Consider the following 23,586-nt stretch of genomic DNA (forward strand, 5'->3'; position numbering starts at 1 on the left):
GGCGGCAACTTTCATGTTGTTTAGGTGGTCTCGCAGGGAGCGCCACCGGGCCGCCTTCGCGCTCTCGCCCTCAAGAATAACCCCCTCCCTCTCCTCTCGGCACGTCACTCGCTGCTGCAGACGAGGGGGGCGGCAGCGGGCGGGAGGGAAAAGGTCCCGCCGCGGCGCGTAGCTCGACACCCATGCGTCCCCCTCACACAGGCTCGTCCGCTGTTTGCTGCCGTTTCGCGTGGGGGAGGGGGGTGCGGCGGCAAGGCGAACCAGTAAACCTCGCGGGAGGAGAAACGATGAGGCGTGCTGCATCACCTTTCTCCCGAGTTTCTTTGGCACGGTGCAGGTCTCGGTCAAAGAAGCCAGCGCGTGCTTCGCGCGATTGTTCGGTGCCATTCGGAACGAAGGCGAGCCCAGGTCGCCAGTGTCCGCGGCTGCACTCTTATTTTTTTTTATGCGTCCGGCATAAAGACGCCTTGTCGAGGTCAACCCGCACCGTCGTATTCTCCCCACCCCGAAACGAGGTGGGATGACAACTCTCGAGAGCATATTTCACACCCGATAAAAACAGCTTAAATGGACACAACGACTGGGTCGAATTTCTCCTTTTGTAGCCGTGCCACCCCCACATATCAACTTTTTTTTTTCTTCATTTATGTTTACGCATTCATAAACTGAGCAGGGTATCCCCCGCTGCATTCACGCTCGACTTCTTCCCTTCGAGTCTATTGGCAGTCTCGCCGTTCAGAGTGCGGCCTTGGGTTTCACACATTTGTGAACTTGACCAAGTCTGCCACCACATGCTCATTGTTCGTGGAGAATCAAGGTTTATGCGTTTCAGGAAGAATAAAGAATGCATGTAGACAATATCGGCAGCGGGAAATCTGTAGTGTGACAGCGCTATTTTTCAGCACATCGATGATTAATTTTAGTTACTTATTTTTCAAGTGGAAAGGTGTGTTTTTCTTTTTTCAATTCAAGTTTTTATTTTTATGGCGAAGATCTGCATGGTGCAGACGACAAAGCGCTTTGAGCCCAGGAACCACCGTTCCGAAGCAGGCCCACAGTCGCTCCAAGTTGTGGGGCTATAATGAATGTCATCGAGTACATCCAGCGGCATGGTAGGGAAGCAGCAAAAAAAGTATCGTGTGCCATATTTAATGATGAGACAAGCAACCGGATAGGTACGTGTTTAAAATGCAGTGGTCGCGAGTAGTAAAAATCTGAATTTTTATATTGGGAAATTGTGGTGATCAAAAACGGCAAAAAAAAATAAAGCATTTTTTGCTGAGAATCTTCAAAAACCGCAGCAGGTAACCAAGCACGCATGCATTCCGCCCCGCCCCGACATCTTTTATTTCACTTATTTCTTTTTCCTTCCTGTGACTTGTGAGTTGTCTTCCTCATTTTCCGACCCCTTCGAGACGGTACGAGTCGCGAGTCTTGGGGTATGAATCATCAGGTCACTGAGGTCTCTTATGCACCCTCAGGATCCCATTAGAGGCATTAGCATTAAGTTGAGACATCAGTGGCTACAGTAATACGAAAAAAACCAATCGATGATCTTGCCATGACGATAAACGTAATGAGCGGCAACTTACTGTGACCGTTATTTTCCGCAGTGCGTAATGATTATAAGGGACTATAATAAGTATTCGGACCAGACACCTTATAATCTTAAGAGCAGCGTGGGTGGGCTAGAGCTACCTGCTTCCGTTGCCGATAACTCGAAAAAACTCGCTCTTCCTCTTTCTTTTATTTCTCTTCGGTCTCGACACTCGGTTCACATGTTCTAGTCACTCTGGACAGGATCAAATCTGACCTCTGTTTGTTCTCATTAAAGGGACGCAGCGTACACACGCGTATCATTTAATTGCTCATTAACTCAATTACGGGCCCTGCTTATATATGCGGCATAGTTAATAGCCCCACACGGTCATGCATACTAGTGCGCCTGCCTTCCGAGCACGCGCTGGCCGCTTTTATGACCCAAGCATGCTCTCCATCTGGGCGTCCGGTTCAGTGAAATGCTAAGGCGCCTATAAATAAGCGTGCGTTCATTAACCGGTAGCGCGCCACGGTGCGTCCTATACCTCGTGCCAAGGAGTGCTCCCGAATCTTCGACTGAGCGTTGTGTGAAGGGGGAGAGTGGCGAGAGATGGGTGAGGGGAGAGATGGAAAGAGGGGAGGAGAGGAAGAAGGGGGTGGGCTCTCATTAGGCTTGCCTTTGGGAGCTACCACGTATCTGCGCTTTGACGTAATTAATCGCGACGCAAGCCCACCCTCAGCTGTACGCTGCTCTCGAATTTCATTCCTGGTCGTCGACTGGTACAGCGAGCACGCAACCTTTTGCTCGCGTATATACGGTCAGTGCTCAAGGGTCACAGCGCCGATCCGGCAGCAGCATGGTTCCCTCCTTTCTGACGTAATCCAGAAGCCCGTCGTTCATTAGGACGTGAGCTGACAAGAGGTTCGTAACAGGACAAGGTTCTTCGGCTTGACGGCCGATCGCAGGGAGCGCGAGTGGGTTTCTTTTCATGTCGGAAGGTTTTCTTCGTTCTGAAATAACCCCGCGCGACAGCAGGCAGTTCAGCAGCGCCGCAGTAATGAAATAGCGGAGGCAGTTTTTTCTTTCCCCCCACTCATCTTCTTGCGGGGTTTCTTAGCCGCGGAACTTGAAATACAAGAAAGAAAAATAATGGAAAGAAACGTCGTTTTTCCAGCTAAAACAGACAGCGGGTGAGTAAACGCGAACAATTCCAGGGAAGAGCAGCTAGGTACGACGGCGACCGCGAACGAACGGATGCAGAACTATAAAAGTATTACCAAGTGAAAGAAGCAAGCGTTGGACGATCCAGGCGACCGAACAAACAAGCTATAGCAAAGCCAGCAACCGAAGTAGAGAGCACTCCGGACACAAAGAAGCGAAACCTGGACAAACAAACGATTCGAATGAAATAAACAAGACTGATCAACGTAGTTCCCTCTCGGAATAACTCGAGTCTGGTTTCTTCTCGGTAAATATTTGAATCCGCGAGCGAACTTTTCTTTCTAATGCAAAACAAATAAACTGGGGGGAAGAGTATATCGACAGCGGCCGGGCGTTTCGCGCGGCTCTAGCTCCCACATTCCCTGCCCTTTAGTCGCTTACCAGTCGTGCACGTACGGGCTGCCTCGCTCAGAACGGTGCAGCGTTCTGGAAGTTATAGACCAAGTTGGTAACCCCTACTATAACGGGCTGAATTCTCAAAACTGCGCTGCATGTAACAAGACTTGTGACTGCCTGGTGTCCACTGGCCGTGCAATCAGGGCAGTCAAATATACGACCGCCGAGGCACCCGCAAACAACAGCCTTTCTTATACAAGGTGTTTCATATTATTGAACATGGGTAAATTAGAAGACCCTCACTGGAAGCTTAATTAGATAATTCATGCAAATGTGCTTGCACGCGGTATCAGCCCTGGCAGACAATCACTCTGGAAAACAGTGCTGTGTGGCAGTCGTAGCATTTACACATAAAAAGTGTGTACTGAATATAATGAGACGCCCTGTGTCAATCCGTGGATCTTTTTGCATTTGGAACTTGATGAAGAGGAGCCAGCCATGGCTTTTGCGAAGGATAGTGGCTTTAGTGGAAATAATCAAATAAATGAGACGACAGCTAAAAGGAGACAACACAAAAAAGAGACCCTGCCGGGCAATGCCAGATTTATTTAAAAATGAGTCAGGCTGCAGTGAAAAAGGTGTCTTCTATTGGCACACTGGTCATAACATTGGTTTCCAGAAGACGTCCGGTAACCTTCTTGTTTTTCGTGCGCTTCATCTCTTCGTGCTGCTTTTTTTATCATTGGCGAATTGCCGCGGCTTTTTACGCAGTGGTAATGAGATTATGAATGAAAAAATATGCATTCCAATTCCGACGCCACCTCGATTGAGGTTAAAGGGAAGCTGAAGAGATTTTCGAATTCATTAAGATGCTCACGTATGGATGTGGGAACCTTAAAAATCATGCGGGTGAAATTTTTTTTGCAGATTAATCACTTAGGAGCGACGTAATCGCCGTTTAAAATTGCGCGGTAGCTCCGCCCCCCGCTGTCCGCCGAGCGCTGCTGATGACCCTGACGATGCGAGCCGAAACCGGAAACCGTGGGGTGGTGACGTAAACATTGGTGTTCCGTCGCCACGCAGCCTCCGCGACCGTGCTTGTTTCTGCGTGCGTGCCATCGTAAGCTGCTTCGATCTGCCGTGTGTTCCTGTATTTGTGCTTTTTTATGTTTGTGGTGACGTACAGAAACGTGGGCGGCATCGAGTGAAGCGGTGGACCATCACGCCGGCGTCTGCGCAGCCTTCGGCTGCACTAACACCGGCGGCCGCGACGATGTGGTCTTTCATAATTTCCCGCAAAATAAGAAGCTTTCCGCGAGGTGGGTCGCTGCTGTGAAGCGAAGGGATTTCAAACCCTCAAAGACTACAGTGCTATGCTCTGACCACTTTCGTGATGAAGATTATAACCATAGCCTGTCAACAAAGTCAGCTGGACTGAAACCCGGCGCAATACCGTCTGTCTTCGCGCACAGGAGCTCGTCACCGCCACCGAGGCCAGCTTTCGCGAAAAGGAGGAAGCTCGAGGTAAGATGGTTTGGTTTGGTTTATGGGGTTTAACGTCCCAAAGCGACTAAGGCTATGAGAGACGCCGTAGTGGAGGGCTCCGGAAATTTCGACCACCTGGGGTTCTTTAACGTGCACTGACATCGCACAGTACACGGGCCTCTAGAATTTCTCCTCCAAAGAAATTCCAGCCGCCGCGGCCGGGATCGAACCCGCGTCTTTCGGGCCAGCAGCCGAGCACCATAGCCACTGAGCCACCGCGGCGGCTCGAGGTAAGAATTTGTGTATTAACTCTATGAGAATTTGACTGCGCGAACCGGTGTTCTGTGTAGTGTATGGCGCGTAATTTCGTGGATGCAAGACTTTCTGTAGTAGTGAGATGAACGGCGCTGGAATGAGAATGTCAGGACGGCAGCAAACTGCAGCTTACAAAATAAGTGCTTGGCTGTTATGCTTGCAGGCATGCATCATGCATCTCGTACAGCATTACGCATATCAGAGCTCAGCCCTAAATTTTTTTTTTTTTTGGCTGAGTAAAAATCGTTAAACTGCTATTAATACTGCAAGAGGTGGAGCGACGCGAAGTGCGCCTCACAACCAGAGACTGCGCGCCGCGCGTGAGCAGAGAACTTCGTTCGGTAAGCGAGCACGTGAAAAGACGTTATATGCAGACTCTTTACTCAATTATGTTGGAGCTCAGATATTCTAGGATTCATGCGTAGCCCTCAGTGGCGAGAACATAGGGAGTAGTACGCGGCACATTTTTCTTCGTGGTCGGAGCGCCGAGAAAACTGTTTGCACATGTTTCTGGTATACGGGCGCGCGGCGTTTCGTTTTGAATTTGGTTTCGCCTGGGGCCTGGCTGATAGCAGCCTCGTCAGCGCCCAATGTGCGCAGTCATGGCGCTTGCAGTCCGGCCCCAAAGCGCACACTTTTTTTTTGAGCGATCTACGTCGGACGCGGCCGCTGATTCTGTGTTAGCGCTTGAAGTTGCCTGTCAGGGTTTTTAAAGTGATCTTTTTTGCTTGGCTATAGTATTTGCAGGAGGTGCTCCAAATCTGCAAATACAACATAATATGAAATACAACATAATATGAAAATAAAAATTTAATTAAGATATGCATTTTAGTGAGCTAATGGAAGCCTTCTGCCTATTACTAGTGTCTGCCGTATCCCCCAATATAGCCCCAGGTATAAAATTAATACAAGGTTAGTTACCCATTTTTCAAAATAAATTTTGGACCTCCTAAAGGAACACCTGGTATATAATAAATGATCTCACTTCGCACGGAGCTCGCCAATCAACAAAATGGTTTATGAAATAAACCAGCAGATTTTACTCATACTGAAGCACACTTTTGTTCTGTTTGGAACAATAACATCATGTGGTTTATGCCTTTCAGTTTCTTGCTGAACTGCTGCAAGATCAAGACTGCGCACCAGACGAGAGTGCAAATCAAGAGTGCATGGAAAACGACATCACACCTGGAGGCTCCACACCAGACAGTCAAGAATACGCACCAAACAGCAATACAAATCAGGACTGTGCAACAAGTCGAATACCACTGGCAGATGCTGCTGAGGACCCTGCCATCGAACTTTTCTAAAAGTGATGACAAGGCTGACAAGTCTGTTCAAGTTCTAATGCAGCCAATACCAGTAAAGTGTTCTGCCAGGAATACGTTTATAATAACACATGTAGTCGTAAAAAATTGCCGAGTGCAGCATGGCTTCATACATTAATAATAATATTATATAATTGTGCGCCACGTGTGCTACAGCCAGCCTTGCGATTCGGCCTGCTTGGTTGCAGCACGAGGCCATCGAGAACAGCGCGATCAAGGCGGCCGCAAACGGATGGCGATATTCCTACAAGGGCTTGCAGTATGAAGCAACTCGCCTAAACAAGGATTTCAATTTACTGCCAGATCCCATCTTGGCACGCAGAACGGAAGGCGCACGTTTGTCACCTCGACGAGTTCTGCCGCAAAGCGCCGCGAACTTCTGTCTTTCGTGTGTGTTATGAACCGAGCCGGCACGCAGCGACCATGAAGCGATGCCAGCATAAAATTTGCGTTCAAAAAGAGCCTGATAACTTCTTGCGCTTGTTAATGGTCTGTGTGGATTACAAGCAGATTTGCGGCAGCACCGACAAGCGGCAAGACAAGAATGCCGACGATCGCATCCCGCTTACATTGCATTAGGAAAATTTCGTGGAGCTGTGCTATACTACATTTGCTCGCTTCAAAATTAATTTATTGTATCTCTGAATGAAGTTTGGCTAGAAAAGTATGCTTACCAATGGACATTTCCAACACGTGGAGATGCTGACGCTTCGCTTTCGTTCAAGCCAAAAGCACCGCTTGCGCCAGCATCGTTGCTTCCTTGGAGCGGTTTGCTCTTTGCGATTGGTTCGTACATGTAGGGGATGACGCCAAGATCCTCCTGGTAATCTTCGATGTGTTCCATCGTGATATAAGCATCAAACCAACAACCGGAACACCGCGCGCCGCGCTTCATGTACTACATCGGCGGCGACCGAGCCGGGCTCACCGAGCCAACGCCAGTGTTTACGTCACGAGGCGCCCAGCCAATCACAGGCGGTAACGAGGCGCGCGAGCTGGCTCGAGGCTGCTGCGGCACTTTTCGCCAAAATAAAATAGGTTTGCGCTTTCTTTTGCCTAATTTCGATGAGAAATTCGAATTCCGAGGGTGGAAAACTGTAAAGTGTATATCTTCACTCAATTTTTTGGGGAAACCTTTCAGCATCCCTTTAAGGAGGGAATAAAAGAAAAAAAAAAAGACGGACAGCAAAGGAATGACAATGCACACGAGAAAGAACCGAAAGCGTTACCTTTATTCTGTAAGGGATACAAACAACAAGAGAACTGTGAAACAGAAACACATTGTACAACCGCCCAGTCTAAAGACAGCGCGGACCAACGCTATGCACAGGCGAACAGCACACGCGGTCGCGGCGGTTTTCCTTCTCTCTATTTACAGGTCAACAACAAATCTGCGCCAGCAAAAACAACGCGGGCTGTTGAACTTGTAGTTCTAAAAACATCTGCGACTAAACTCCTCAGCCCGCGACGGTTCATCAGCCCCACAATATGAGTTACCACGACTGAGGAGGCTGTAATGGGGCGCTGCTGTCGCACGGTCCGTTTTGTGACAACGCCGGGCCACGCGCCGCTTATTGGCAACGAAGAACAGCGCACAAGGCGAGAAAACGCGCTGAAACGCGGACTATAACAAAACTTAAGTTCCTGAAATCAGCCGGTATAATGAAAACGTTGTAGATTGTGTAAAGTCAGTACGACTGCCAGCATACACTGTGACGGCGAAATAGTGCTTGTCACGAAATTATATCCGCATTGCCAAATTTATATAATAAATCCTTGTGGCAACAACAACAAGACTCAGTTAGTTATTCAAAGAGTCAGAAGACTAATATTATGCTATTAAGTATTGTTGCGATATCTCGGACACCACTGGCATGATATGCCAGCGCGGTCACATCAGCTCTTGATTAATCCCATTTTTGGCATCAGTTGTTTCGTTACAAAAAAAAAAAGCAAGTGAAAAGAAATTATGATACAAAAATAAGAGAAATGAACAAAAATTACCGGCGTGCTTTCTGTCGCTACTTGATTTTATTACTTGTTTGAACGCCTTACTCGTCATGTTGCTGCTACGTCATTATAACGATACACCTTGCGACCGGACGATCTTTTCTGAAACTCACCTTGCCACAGTCAAAACTTAAAGAGAGTGGAGTATGAGGGCGCGTGGACGACCGCGAGTTACGGCGAAGCTTCTTTTGCGCGTGCGGCGTCCGCGTCTGGAAACGGATGGCTAGGAAAAGAAGGTGGCAATTTATAAATCTATAAATACTCCTCTGTCTCTCTCGTATCGTAGCGTTATAGTGAAAGTGCATATTATTTTCCTTCGCAAGAACGGGCCACGCACTGCATCCGAGCGAAATCGGCGATGCTGCATAACGCAAACTTTGAATGGTTAAACCTCGGTTTGCTCCACATTTCAAGCGCAGGTTGCTTTATCGCTGTTGGCATGCCAAGGGCATCCACCACTCCTCAAAAGTTATCCAATCACTTCGCGAGAAGCGGAAATAATGGCCAAGGAGCGCAGTGGAATAGGTCGCTCTTGCTTTCCGGGCACTAACGACGCTTCAAAAAATAAAGAATAAAGACGATGTCGTTCGCTAAAAGATATATACTGAAGCACACTCGACAAGTTCTAATTGTCTTGGAACTCCTAAAAAGGTCTGCACAAGTTTCAATTGATTCCACGAGCTATTCTAACAACAGCGAGCAACAACTTAGTTTATCATATTGCTGGCTTATGATACGTTGTCTCGCTTAACTTCAGGTTGGAGCTTAGGCAGGAATAAATAATATAAACAAAAGATGAAAACGAGATAAGCTCTACTTTGCTGCATACCTGCGAGCTGAAATATGAATGAAAAGTGAGAAAAGAGATAAGGAGACTTTGGAGAGACGTCCACGTGTCCTTGCACTTCTTTTGGATCATCACCATCATCAGCCTGACTACTCTTACTGCAGGGCAAAGGCCTCTCCCATATCTTTCCAATTAACAATGCCCTGTGCCAACTGTGGCCACCCTATACCGGCGCTGTAGCGTATGCAGCGCTTCTATTGCTGTACGTGGGGTGCTGCGAGATAGTACACTGCGATTTTGTCTCTATGGCGAAAATTAAGTTGTGCTCAGGGATGCGTACAATGCTACATACGGCAGAATACAAATCTCGCTCGTAAAGCCAAGTAGTAGGCGGTGCTCGCAGCGAATAACCGAACATTATTTGGCGTGCGCTCACCCACGACTGATTTCACTTGAAATGGCGACGTCAGAACGCAGGACCGTATATGTTCGACTACAGCTCCTTACAAAGAAACCTCAAGAATCCATTCTCGGGAAGAAAGCGGTGTGAATGAACGAATAAAGACAGAAGCTGTGAAAACAGGACAAATCTGGCTTGGCAGGCTATAATCTTCTGCTGTTTGCGGTGGAAAGCGAGTCGCCAGCACATTGAAATCTAAGGGGTTGCAACGCAACTGACTAACGAGACCCTTGCACGGTCATCTTTTTTGTTAGGTCTGGTTAAGGAAATAGTGAAATGTTTCATAAGCTCTGCTCCTTAGAGCGCTCCGTTCTCAGCTGAAAGCACGTTCAAAACTCGCTTACGCCAACTTTCATTCCAGAGACCACTGATGTAAAGGGGTAGTTTTTGTCCGCTTAGTGCACTCATCCGACCATGACAAATGTTTTGTTTGCCTGAGAGCGAACAACCACTTTCCTCGCAGTTCACATAGATCTTAATGGTATCGCAGAAGCTCATGTCTTTCTCGATAACATAATAAAAACAACCTGCATTACCTTCTCGGCAAGTCAGGAATTTTCGACACAGAAAGCCTGCAGCTACATATGGTATCTGCTTATTGCTAGGAGAGAAACAGCAATAAACAATGGGGGGAAAAAATCGAAACCTACCCCTTCGAATTTTATGTTTGCGCTCCTTATAAAGAGATGGTCGGTCAGCTTCGCTAGTGCCCGAAAGCCAACAACGCCGATTCCCTCAGCATAACCTGCGCCCGCACACACTCTCACCCTAGCCGCCGTCGTTCACTGCTGAAGCGTTCATCATACAGGCATGGCCGTTATTGTTGCTACTTGCGACACGCGGAAAGCCCCGTTCAGTCGGTCGCGTTGTTGTTGGCCTCATCTTCTCTGGATAGTTCCTCTGTGGGTTCCGCTTTGTCCGCACTATCTTGCTCTGCACTCTCCCCTGCTCCGGATTCGGCTTCAGAGCTACTGGTAACCGCTGGGGGCTCCCCATCTGGCTTGGCTCCGCTGGGGTACTCGGTTACTCCATCCGCCTCTTTGCCCCCGGCAGCGTCGTCTGGAGCCTCGGCTACGGCTGCGTCTTCGGCCGTCTTTTCGTCTTCGGCTGATGGTGGCTCATCGGAGCTGGATGCTGTGGCCGCCGCTTCGACCACGGAAGCCTGGTCGCCATTGTCTTCGTCCTCGCTGTCGGCGAACTCGCGGGGCGGCTCGTCGGGCGAATCGATCACCACGGTCACCGTCTGCTGGTGCGGTGGCGTCGGTGGCCGCTCAGGCACCCTGCCCGCCGCCGAGTCTTCTGCGCCCTGCAGAAACAGCCGGCAGACGAAAGTTTTCACTGAGAACACGGAATGAGAAAACCTAACCTGCTGCTGATGCCGTTATTGATGCTGCTGCTTTCTCCAGCGTTAGCACTCGCATAAAACTTCTGAGCTCCCAAAGGAAACGAATAACCAGTGGAACAAAATCACAGCAGAAAATTGTGGAGAGTTACAAGAGACAACGAATCCGATGCTGGTACTCCACCCGGTACCTACGCTGAATGACTGAGCGCGTATCAAGATTACTAATTAGGAGACACCAAGCTCTTGCGCAGTGGTGGTGAGCTCATAATGTGCGATCTACCGAAACCAAATTGTCGGTCTGATGCGGCTATATGCAGCCTCGAGTAAACTGGGGATGTGGTCCTGATGTCATATTCGTCAAGCAGCTTATACGTCTTCAGACACGACTGGTTCGCAATGGGCGAGTACTTTAGCTATCGTCTCTCCAGCTCTCGCGCTTGACCAGCGAACAGGTCGGTTTTATATTTATCTTAGTTTCCTTGATACTGCGCATGCGTGGAATTGCCTGGGGTGGCTGTGGTGATGTGCCAAGCCGCTGTCGGGGGCAGATCGTACACCTCCCACAACTGTGCAACTACTATGTAAACGGTCATTTGACACTGTGTAAGAAACTGTTTCGCAGAAAAAGGGTGAGTTATCGTGAGTCCATTTGCCTTCACGGAACCCCTTCTCGGACATAATGTCACCATGAATGCGGGGCTTCACCTGGTATAAAGACTGGTATCGAGTAACTATGCACAGGAAACTCCCAGCTAATGATAGTGCGCCCGGAAACATAAAGCTGGTTAGAGGAGAGAGGCTATGTGCCCGAGGAAACAGAGGAACAAGATAACAGAGACTGTGTATCGTGCATCGAGGCAGTGGTAATATGTATTTAATAATTATATACAACAAATAGAGCTTCCAACAGGCACCTGGGTCTTGCACGGAAAGCATGCCTGTAGAAAAGTAAACAAATTTATTTTTATCTTATTATATTTTGTTCTCTCGCTGCAATTATGCTGACTTCCTGACCCAGAGTAATTAGAAAAGCAATCTAGGCTACGGCCTACCCTGCTACATCATAAATTAAGCATGCTACAACCGTCCGTGTGACTCAATTCATTCCACAGGCGAAGCCCATCCCGCAGAGACATGGGAATGTTATACGTTGCACAACTTAAATCGCACAGTAATGTAAAAGTTTCAGCAGCTGTCATCCAATCAGGGGCCGCATTCGCAATGCTGTTCTCTTGAATGAACTGTTTGTATCTGAGCTGTACTGTTCATATTGTATAACTTAGTACCGCCATCGGCCAACGCATGAGTCGGTCAATAGCTAACCACTCAATTCTACCTGCATGAACAGCTTTGTGAATTCCACCCTTCATTAGATGGCGCCATCTGGAGCTCTCAGAATCGCTCTAGCACATATGTAGAGCTTTGAATGAGTTAGAAGATAAGACAATGCATAAATAAATTAACAACATTAAACACTAAGTGTCACGATAATCACGACTATAGCTTTCTAGAACAGGAAAACTCCTCGTAGAACACAGTACACTCTGCAGCGAGGGAGGTGATAAGAGAGATGTAGATAAAGCAGAATTGCTGCATCTTCGTTGTTCACGATCAATGCACGACCACAGGACGACGAGGCCGTGCTCGTGGCAGACTTACGGAAGCATCCGCAGCCGCTGGACTTTCGGGGCTAGACACCAGAGGGGCGTAAGTGGCTGCCTCGGCCAGGCCTTCCAAAGCAGCACAAAGTGAAAGAGCGACTCCACTGTTAGCACCTCCTCAGAGGGAGGAGGACAGCCATGCACCGGGTGTCGACATGGGCGAAAATCGCTAGCCTGCTAGTCAAGTGCACGCTAGTTCTCATGACCTGAGAACGTCTGCTGTTTGTATATTCCATGCATGAAAAACATGAAGTTCAATGGTAAAATCTCACAGAACGTGGTTAGAATCCTGAGAAGTACATAAAATTAGTTGCTAAGACAAAGCTCAGGGCACATCGCAGTGTTAGCAACGTCGTGAATACACATGTAACATTCTCGGAGAAAAATTTTGAAAATTGGAAAATTTTAATATATATATTGTTGTAGAAATACTGAAGTTCATGGTCCATTCTTCTGATATATAGCAAAATCTTTATTTTAAAATATTTTAATGGAAGAGTTAAGACTGCCATAGAAAACGAACGGGGAAATCTTTTGACGCTAGAAAAAATGTTAACAGAAGAAAAAAAATCCAACTGCCATCTGACGATTTCTTTAATATTGATTGCTGTAGGGAAATCTTGCATTATGTGAAAATTGCGTTTATAAACGGTTTCCCAATCACAAACACTTTTGTCCAGAAATATCAGGTATGATTCATACATCTTGCTCTCTTTTGCTATTCTAAGGACCGGTGGAATGGAATACACGGCTGTTACGCGAAGGACAAGTGTTTTTCTTATGTAATACTATAGCCCTGAATTGCGACGTGCATTGGACCGCAGCTGGAACAGCACTGAAGCCTCGTCATTAAGCTATTCCCTCGCAAGTCTTGAAAGTTAAGACTTCAGTTTGCAAGACCAGAAAAAAAAAAATCTTTGATGACTGGCAAGGTGCCTGGCGATATCACTTAAGACTACAGCGGTACAATCACGCACGCAATAATCTTTTTTTTTTTTTTCGCTTTTAGGCTTCACTGTCATACTACAACGGACAGGGTAAATAAGCTTGAGATTTTCAGCAAATGTCAATGACTTTCTTCTACACACAAGCACATTTTCTTAGGACCACAAGGCAGTCCTTGTTATGTTTTGCAGAGTAAGGATAAAAAACTTCGATACATTATTAGCACCGCAGTAGTTTTGAGGAGCATGAAACTTCAAGCCAATCCAAAAGCTGATTAAAGAAAAAACAACGCCGGAACGTACGCGGCTGCAAGCACGTTTCTACTGATCTAAAGCCACCATGCTACAGGCGTTTGCACAATCGGGCAAGCACGGGTCGCGTAGGCGAACCCGACGAGCAATGCTGGTCTACTGAGCACAGCGCATGACATATGAAAGGCATGCTGAACAGAAGCAAAGGCTAAAATGCCAGGCATCCCGAGCAAGAAGTACGGCTACGTCTAACCAATGCAACTATTAAACTCATCTGCGGTATTATTCCCTCGACAAGCGGTGCTGTGAAGAACATTCAGCATACGCTTGGAGTCAGCACTCGCTTGGTGTTTGCAGTAACCTCGCTGTCAGGGAAGCCCTATTGATAGAGAGTCGTGAAGAGTACTCATATCTGTAGGGTGTGCTAAAAAATTTTTTTGAAGCAGACTGTTTCTTCCTTTGATAAATATTGTAAAATTGTCCAGTGTAAACTCCATGAACTGTTAGTGTTGCATAAGGGCTGTTTCCGGACCTGAACAGTTTTTGCGTGATGAATCTTGTTAGTGTGAATAAAATATTAAACTAATTTTGTAATATAACAATGCGAAAAGCTTGAACATCTCGTCAGTATTCTTGTCAAGTACGGGCAAATATCGAGCTGCTGTAAATATAAGACATGAAGCCAGACGTGGCGATCAACTTTTTAAAAGCAAAACGGACCTTCTCTTCATTTTACTCTCGTTCCGCTTTTTTGTCTCTTGACAAGGGAGCACGTATCTCGTTGCCAGGCCCTGAAGCTTTCATTATCTGAACTAGAAGGTTTCGTTGTTAAAATAACGTTCTCATAAACAATGCGTTGTGCTGGTTAGAGGTGAGGTGGCTTTCTTATCAGTTTTCTTTGTTATCTATCACGTGGACGATCAAGGGGTCGAGGCAAGATAAACAGGACCACATACCCGCTCCCTGTTAGCATATTCTTTTGCTCTGCATCATCTCTATTCTTTTCCAGCGACAGTTGCGGTTAACACAGAATGTGCATTTCCCCTTCTCCTCGGCTTTTGGAGTAGACCCTGCTCCTTCTAAAATCTCTAGGTATCAACGCTTCTTTCATTTTTAGCCTCCTTTGAAGCGAAGGAAACATGTCCGACAGGCCGTCCGCTCAAAGAGAGGAGCGGCACTGAAACCATCTATGGTTGGCTTGCTTTAGACCACAAGTGTCCAGAGGTGTCTTACTCTACAAGACGTTTGTGGATTGCTTGTTTTGAAAGTGGTCACCAACTACCGTGGTGGTCCCAATTAGAGAGCTCTCCCTTCCGGGAATCATGTATATATTCTGCAGGCATACGCTTGCTCCTGTCTACCTTGCCCGGTGGGTGAGCGACGAGGGGACGTGGGGTGAGAGAAGGGTGGGTCTGGGGACTCGAGAACACCGTGATTTCCAACTCGAGACTTACCAGCGACGTCATGGTCGCTCGACTCGCTCTCGGACCCCGAGAACTGACTCTGGTAGTGGGCCTGCTGCGGCGTCGGCAGCTCCAGTTGGAAATCAGGATCGTTATAAAGTACAGAGACGGCTACAAGAGATCGAGACAAGCACGCGCTGGCTGTGGGAACCGGGCCGCCGGCCGGCCGTCGCCACACCGCAAGCAAGCAGGCAAACAACCACCATGGCCGAGCACTAGCGCCCACTATGAGCTCCGGTCGAGCACGCTTAGGCCGAACACGCCGCTGTTCGTGGTGCGGACAGGGCAAGTGCCCTATGTCTTTGCGGATGGACAGTAAATCTACGCCATACTTGAATGAGAACAAGTATACCGTGCCGGATGACATCAATGTTCCTTGCTGCTGCTGCTGCCAGAAACACTGCCGGAATAAGAGGCTAGAACGAATGGGCTGAATGATTCAAACCAGAGTTGCAATCATGCATCATTTTCTTCCTTATTTTTTTGTTCTTATTCTTAGCCGTGCCAACTGAGAGATTCCGGCGACCAGGGTTCTGCCGCAGTGTCTGTGGCAACGAACAGTGCACCTGCGTATTCTGAATCGCAGGAAGAATCAGTGTGGAATGTAACTCCAATAGAATCTTCGTATACTGTCATGTCTTAGAATAGGATAATTTTACTAGTAGGCACCAGAGATGCCCTGTAAGGTAGTCATAACTAATTTCGATAACGGCACATCCTCTTTTTAACGTGAAACCGTAAAAGTTGGCATTAACACAATCGACGGAGAGGGTCATCTCTTTATGCCTAGAAAAAGTAATGACGAACAGAACGCGATGAAGACATGTGAATAGTAAGTTAGGACAACACGAAAATACAAATCCGTGGAAAGAAAAGGAATGTCCAGGTGGTCCCTATACCAACGCTGCTTTGCTAAATATCAGTGGGACAGCATTAGAAGCGTCATCGGGAAGAAAATGTTTCGTCAGGAGCTAAGTTCGCTTATTGGCTGCAGTGATGCGGTGTCACCAGACCGGATCATTCCCTCTGGCCCGCGGGAAGTAACGTCGCCATACGGGAGCCTTCCCATTGGCTGCAAGGAGCGGAAGTAACGTCACTTCAGATAAAGGCATCAACAGCTGCTATGGTACCGCGCTGCCTAAAGGTAATGCAATTAGGTGTCCCTGTGGATAATTTGCTCGTTTTATTTTTGGACTAAGATACCCGTCTTTAAAACTCGCGTCTCCGCAAGAAGCACCGAAAAGCGACGTGTTCAGACTACGCACTGGCCAACTACGGGTGTGCACTCTACAGAACTACGGAACTAACGCGGACTAACAAAGGCATTTTCAGGCTCTACTCTAGACGTCAACTAGCATTCGTCTACAATGCGCAAGCGCAGCGTATGCGATGCACAGGAATAAGCGGACAAGATGAAGCAGAAAAGGAAAGGCACTGGTATAGAGTGGCACGCCAAGAGATCTGCCCCAAAAAAGCAGCAAATAAGCGAACCTCAGTCAGCGAGCGCGCACATACACAAAAGCTGCGAGTGCATCCCGCGCAAAAGAGCGCAAAAGATGGCCCCTTATCACGGACACCATCACACATCGCGTGACAGACGTGTCCGCTCCCTTTGAGTCACCTTGCTCCGTCGGCTGTTCCGCTTCTCCGCCTTGCTCGTGGTCGGGCGTGGGCTGGGTGAGTATCACTTGCGACGGTGGGATGAGGAAGGCGGGCTTTGGCGGCGTGAACGCCGGAGGCGGCGGCACAGAGTCCATGCTGGGATCGTCCTGAAAGTGGCAGAGCTCCGCTAAAGCTAACCGAAAGCTCACAGCTGAAAAGCGCCCACGGGGTAAATGTGCCAGGCGAGCTAAGTGCTTCAAGCTCAAAAAAAAAATGTTTTCATTACATTCCAGCCTTCGATTAAGAGCGACCACGATACTTGACTTGATTCGATTCAATTCAGTTCAATTCAATTGTATTTCACCACATATGGTTGGAACTCTTGGAACTCTATTTCTGCCGCCCATTGCGGGCGGCAGCAATACAGGCTAATAAACAGCATGTCCGCTTTCTGAACGCGAGTATTGTGGCTGCCACTCATAAGGAACCGTATTTAACCGCGAGCAGTTTTGGTTTCTGGCAAGCTCATGCTAGTACTGGCTGCCGCGAGGCTGCAAGGTTTTAGTGAGTCCGCAGAGGTACAAAGTGGCGTAATGCTAGGCTAGCCGGTTTTCTCCTTGGAAGAGCATGGCGAGAGCTGCAAGAGAGCCTCGTGGTATATACACTGTTTTTTTTTTTATTTCACTGGAGATGTGCTTCCCCTCACTGACTTTCTGTAAAGGGCGATGCTGTACTTGTACATCATTACATTTTGCAGACTGTAAGGGGCGCTGATGATCACCCAACTTACTCTTCATCCTCCTCTTCGACAGCAATGTAAGGAATTTTATCACTATCATATTGAAGTCCCTGACAGGCATAACTAGAACGCGAAAAAAAGCGCACAAGCATGACAACTATTAAGCGCCAGAAAGAGGAAGACCTGAGGAGGACTGACCATGGGCGTCGCTGGCTCGCCGGTGACCTTGAGCGCCTCGACCATGAGGGAGGGGAAGATGCCGGTGCGGCCCTCGAGCTCGCCCTCCCACCAGCCGTCGTCGACTCCGTCGTGCACCACGGTGCGCAGGATCCGGATCACCTGGCCCTCCGAGAAACCCAGCTCGTCGCTGCAGGTCGGCTCGTAGTCGTAGATGGCGCGACAGTACGTGGCTGCAGAGCATCGAACGGTACGAGCCTTCAGCACAGCGCCCAGAGTATGGGCTCGAAGCCGTCTTCATACGATTTCATTGCGTTAGAATGAATTACGTCTTAGTGACCACGCCCATGTTCGCAGTTTGCGCGGCCTATGGCTGCTTGACCTCATCACGCATGAACATTCCCGTGGTTGGTGTTTATTTCCTCATGCTGTAAAAGCTTTATCGGGACCGGCAGGCACCGTCAGTTGTCAAAAATGCACAACAGAGCGCACCGCTCGAGCGTTCTAGACAAGTCTGTGGACGACTGTACAAAAGAAGCGCGAGCTCACAATTGCTTGTGAGTTCAAACAGCTGCGAGTTCGTGCTTCGTTTTCACATCTCTGTTTCTTCGTCTGTTTCATCGCCAGTAGTGCTGCGTTTTAGCGCGAAGTAACCTGATTCATTTTGCACTTAAGAAATCTCCGCCACTGCAGATTTCCTTCCGGATTCGGCGACAACACGTGAAATATGTCCCCTCACTGCTTATAAGGAAGCAAATTACTCGTTGGCCTCCACCTAAGCGCATCTATAAGGTGCTACCGGGTTCGAACCCCGGACCAGAGCGAATTTTCCTTCAACTGTGAAGTTTCTAAGAAAGCTGCATAGCTTTCCTTTGTAGCCGTATGGCTGCGCTTAGGTGGATACCGGTGAGTAATTTGCTCATTTATTACAAATCTATTCCACCTTGGGGGATTCTCCTAAACATTCGACCAGCCCTCACTGCTGAGGTGGACTTCTCCAGGAGGCGCCAGCGTCGCCGGGAAGTCTGTGGGCGGCTGCAGAGGTTCCGCCTCTGCCTCCGGCAGCTCCGCGGCGGCCGGTGGGGGCTCGTAGCTGACGTCGGGGTCGGCCACGGCCGCGGCGGCGCCGCCCTCCTCGTCTCCACTGGCGTCGACGCGGTAGTCGACGCTGGAGAAGGACTCGCCTGAGGCGCCCGCCGGCTGGCTCTCCACGATCTCCACGTAGTTCTGGGGGATGTAGCCCTCTTCGCCCTTGTAGTTGCGGGCCTGTCGGGAGAGCGCCGCGCACCGAGAGGTCAAGGCTGTTTCATCTTTACAGTAGTCCACACCAAAACAAAAATTAAACCACTCGAAAATGTAGAACAAACGAAACGTACGCACCTGTTATAAGCTGAATAGGACGGCAACAAACAAGTCCAAAATAAAAAAAAAATGTCTTGATTGGTGGAAGTCAAAGGAGACAAAGAGATCAAAGACGTTGACAGACAGAAAGAATGAAGGATACGACTATAGCCTCTTCGTGTACAATAACTGCGACCCAGAATACAGAAGTAAATGAGTGGTTCACGCGTTATATAGAAGTAAGGGAAGGAAAGGAAAGGAAGCCTTTCTTTCTTTCTTTCTTTCTTTCTTTCTTTCTTTCTTTCTTTCTTTCTTTCTTTCTTTCTTTCTTTCTTTCTTTCTTTCTTTCTTTCTTTCTTTCTTTCTTTCTTTCTTTCTTTCTTTCTTTCTTTCTTTCTTTCTTTACTCCTCTCTTTCTTTCGTTCTTTCTTTCTTTCTTCCCTTCTTTCTTTCTTTCTTTCTTTCTTTCTTTCTTTCTTTCTTTCTTTCTTTCTTTCTTTCTTTCTTTCTTTCTTTCTTTCTTTCTTTCTTTCTTTCTTTCTCTCTTTCCTTCTTTCTTTTACAGTTTAGACGCCAGGAGCTCACCGCTTCCAACGATTAACAAGGAGTTCCTCGCACTCACCTTGATCCAGCCGTCACCGTCACCCTCGGATATGATCTCCATCTCTTCCTGTTCCACGAAGCTGAGCTCGTCCGGATTGGCGGCCTACGAACACACAAGCACGCCACAGTCACAACACCTGCATGAAAACTGCGTGTACCTTTTCGCACGCAGCGCTCCTAACGTTGCACACTGAGAATTTCCCTCTTGTACCCGTCTATCTACGCTGTTTATTTGCTCCTTGAAAATTTAGTCTGGCGTAACATGCATGCTGATTAGAAATATACAGGTTGATTCACTTGAGTGCAACCAAAAATAAAAAAAATCTGAAGTATGTTGCCTGTTGCCTGGCGCTCATAAGGGTATTTTTGTGCTTTAAGGGACAAGGTAATTGTCATTATTTTTTAGTCAAGTTCCCATCGTTGGAGTGATGTGAGAAAATTCACTTGAGCGGTTGCAGAAAGAGGAAAGGTGAACGATGAAAAGGCACCCGTTCGCTAACAGTGAAACCTCCCTGGTGAGATGGTTGCGAATAATTATGCAACATGGTACTTCCAGATCAGCATAAAAGCAGTGTCATTAAAAAACGTGATGGGAACAAAGGCCGGATAAAGTAGGGCTTTTTATTGTCACTGAGCTGCAATAAGATATTTTAATTCGTGCTTTAAAGTTGTGAACTTTTTGCTCTTGTTTGCTGCTCTAGTATATTTGTTTGTTTGTTTTTGTTTTTTTCCTCCAAGCCCCAAGCGGGACCATCCTTGCAAACATTTATTCAAACAGTTCAATGACAGTCTGCGGACAATCAGCACACTGTTTAATGAAAGGTACGTAAGTTCATGCTACCAGAAAGTGCACAAGCAAAACAAATGTAAAAACTATGAGAAACTAAGAAGAATTATGGTGTGATGAGGGTCACCGCTGGAAACTGTTCCAGAGGGTTCAAGCTAAACTCCGTTTAGAAAAGGCGAAGCGTGTTAACGCGGAAGCATTGAAAGTGAATGCCGATTATTTGCGACGACCTATATTCCCTTAAAGTACCAAGTTTTTTTCCAGGCAAATAGACGTCTCGGAATTTGTACACCCTAATTTCTTTCTCTGGTTGGTTTCCGCGAATCCCCTTTATTCTACAGCTCCATTAATCCAATCCAATGAAAACGGAAGCACGTATAAGCAATCGTAACACGCTATTTCCGGGAAGGCCAATATTGGAAATTGAATTGTTCGTCCGATACAGTGAACTCGAAAAAAAAAAAAGGAACAGCAGGAAAGGCTGTTTGCGTGCAAGGTGTTGTTTTTTTGTTGTTCGGAAAGGAATAGAAAGCGGTTGTCCAAGATGAATAGGATTTAAAAACACCCTTTATGTCTTTCTAACCCGAGCCGCTTGCGAGCCCGGATTTTGTGCCTCAAAATATTTTCCCGAACCCGACATAATCCCACTAGACAAATCCTTTCACCATGTCTGCTTCAGTTATTTTCTTTTTCTTTCTGAAAGAACGCACGGCTTGTTATAGTTCGCAAAATAAACAGGATCTATACAAAGCAGGTCGGGCAAGAGCCCCCGAAAATAATGCTTCGAAACGTGCTAAACCTTGCCGTAGAAAGGAGTCTGTGACCGTTATGAAAATAGGATTGCCCTTCTAAAAAAAATAACGTGCTTGTTTAAACTCACCGCCAAGAAGCGGTGAAAATAAACAAAAAAATAATTCATTTGCTCAGAAAGGTCTCAGGTGATTCGTCTCTATTTGTGATAGAACACCTGACGTTGTTGTTGCAGTCGTCGTCGACGTTGTTGTTGTTAACCTAAAAGGCTTGCAGCACTGACTTCATAGTATAGCCCCAGAATATGGAGGTCATATCTTAATGCTTAAAAAGAAGGGTTCTAAATATACTCAAATAGCTATAGCAACAAGAAATAACAAGGAATCGTGTGTAATTTCACTCAGGAGACCATTTTTGTTTTCTTCAGTAAAAAAAAAAAACACTTCCTTTGTGCACCCAGTTGCTCCTAATAAAGCTATCAGAGACGCAGAAATTCGTGGTATACTATATTTAGTTTCGTGCCACATTTGACAGGCGAGCGCCTTTGATAGCTCAGGAAAGAAAAGTAAAAAGTGGTTTAATGCTCGCTACGACCCGAATCAATTAGACACAGCCCGTCAAGCTTTCGCGACGCTGAAGCAGAGTAAACACACAAAACTGCCAATGATTATGCGAAGCCCCTTCTTGAGAGGTTCTAACGACAGGCTATAAAAGACAAATGTGTTCAGGCGAAATAATGTTGTTATCCTTCACAACGTCATTACTGAAACACGAGCTCCCCGGCACGACACGCAGGCAGAAAAAGCAAGCGAAACTGGTAAAATGCGTTCTCCACTGGCCTCGATTTTCTTAGACAAGCCGTGAAAAGCGGTAGTGAGTAGCGCGACGAAGTGCGCACTTTATAAAGTAATTGAGCGGCACTCGTAGTGTAGTATTTCATGCAGCAAAAGTGTGCATATTATATTCTGTCGGGCGTCACACCGTGTCGATAAACTCGTAAAGATAATTTTTTTTTCCTTAGAAGTGCGCAACTTAATCAGGGCCTCTGAAAACCAGTCTATAAAAAGCTCAATACAAGAACAAACAACTGCGTGAAATTTGTAATGACTGGCCCACGTGGATCTGAAAATACGGTAGCCAAAGCCTGTCTAAACACATATAGTGCGTCCGGTTTCATTCTCAAAAATAATAAAAAAGAAGTGTTGGTTAGTGCAAGTGTAGCGTACATGCAAGGCATATAACGTCTTGGTTGGAAAATGGAAGGCTACGGAAGACTGAACTTTCGACGGCGTAATAAATAAGTGCATATCTGCATTGCTTTCCTCTTCTGCTTTTTCCGCTACATGCTATAGATAGAAAAAGCGGCCGCGATTTCACAAGTCTCTAAAAGAAACTTTATGCGTCATTAAACGAGCTGGTGAGGTACGTACGTTATTCAGAACGCTTTTCCTTCGAATGTTTCATTTCTTACGTGCAAGCCAGCTAGCCCCAGACCGCGAAGTGTGCAGAGAGCGAGGATTATAAGAGCCTTATAGCCCTTTTTCTTCGCGGATTTGCGAATTCGAGTGCCTCTCCTGGTGAGTGCAGTCAGCCGCGGCTATAGACACCAAGTTATCGATAAAACCGGAAGACTTCCTACTTCCGTAAAGAACACAGACCGGGCACCTTTGCCGGGTTTGAGTGAACTCTAACGGGGCTTTAAAAATGCCAGGAAGGATATATTTCACAGCTTCGACGCATTTAAAAGCAATGCGAGTTCGCAGAAACACTTACACCGGTATATCGAAAGACCGCATATACGCGTTTCATAGAAACCAAAGCGCCGTTGAAAGGGTTGAGAAGTATTTTCTTCCTGACAGTACGCTTGAGCTAGACATTTGGTTTTCTGCGTATATTGGCACTCTTTTTGAGGAGAGCTGCTGTTCGCACGGAGCGAACCTCTCTTCTTCACCTCCGCTCCATTTTGTAAGATTTGTCGGATGCTGCAGCAAGTTTCGTAGAACAAGACGCAGCGTCGTGCAATCGGAGTAAGCCGCAGACACAGAAAAAAGAAAAAAACAAAAACAAAAAGAAAGTGGGTAGGGACGGGGTTTTCAAGAGACCTACGTGTGTGCCAGCGTGAGCCCGTGGCCCGGGCAATCAACGCGCGGACAGGTCATTAGCCTCCCCGCGCCATCTTGGCAGCTCAGCCCCACTTCCTCTCCCCCGCCCGACAGTGTAGCATGTGCGAGGAGCAAATGAAACGCTGCGTGTCGTAGTCGCGCAGTCAGAAAGAGAGCAGTTGTTGGTGCGCAACGACAGGGAGCTGAGCGTCGTCATTCAATATCGTTTACAGTGCGCGCGCCGGAGGAATTCCTCGGTATCCCTCCCCCGCTCAAAGGATCGACGTACCGCTTTATGTATGGCCCCTCTTTAAAGGCAAGCCCCGCTGAACAACGCG

General features: G+C 47.3%; 1 protein-coding gene across 3 annotated transcripts in view; it reads right to left on the reverse strand.

Annotated features, from left to right (window-relative positions):
• Positions 1–7,435: 7,435 nt before the first annotated feature.
• Positions 7,436–23,586, reverse strand: part of nwk (FCH and double SH3 domains nervous wreck) — a 126,826-nt gene continuing 110,675 nt past the window's right edge. The window contains exons 17-23 of one of the 3 annotated variants that reach the window (XM_089567057.1): positions 19,629–19,712; positions 18,646–18,931; positions 17,687–17,898; positions 16,769–16,916; positions 15,139–15,258; positions 12,487–12,557; positions 7,436–10,788 (exon numbers count right to left, since the gene is read on the reverse strand). In XM_089567057.1, coding sequence (XP_089423183.1) covers positions 10,336–10,788; positions 12,487–12,557; positions 15,139–15,258; positions 16,769–16,916; positions 17,687–17,898; positions 18,646–18,931; positions 19,629–19,712 — 1,374 coding nt within the window. In that variant the 3' untranslated portion in view covers positions 7,436–10,335. The remainder of the gene's footprint in view (positions 10,789–12,486; positions 12,558–15,138; positions 15,259–16,768; positions 16,917–17,686; positions 17,899–18,645; positions 18,932–19,628; positions 19,713–23,586) is intronic. The other 2 variants (XM_089567055.1, XM_089567056.1) reach the window with 2 other exon arrangements.

The sequence above is a fragment of the Amblyomma mixtum genome, chromosome 1, assembly GCF_055824585.1.
Source record: "Amblyomma mixtum isolate Tamu chromosome 1, ASM5582458v1, whole genome shotgun sequence".
Classification (NCBI taxonomy): Eukaryota; Metazoa; Arthropoda; class Arachnida; order Ixodida; family Ixodidae; genus Amblyomma; species Amblyomma mixtum.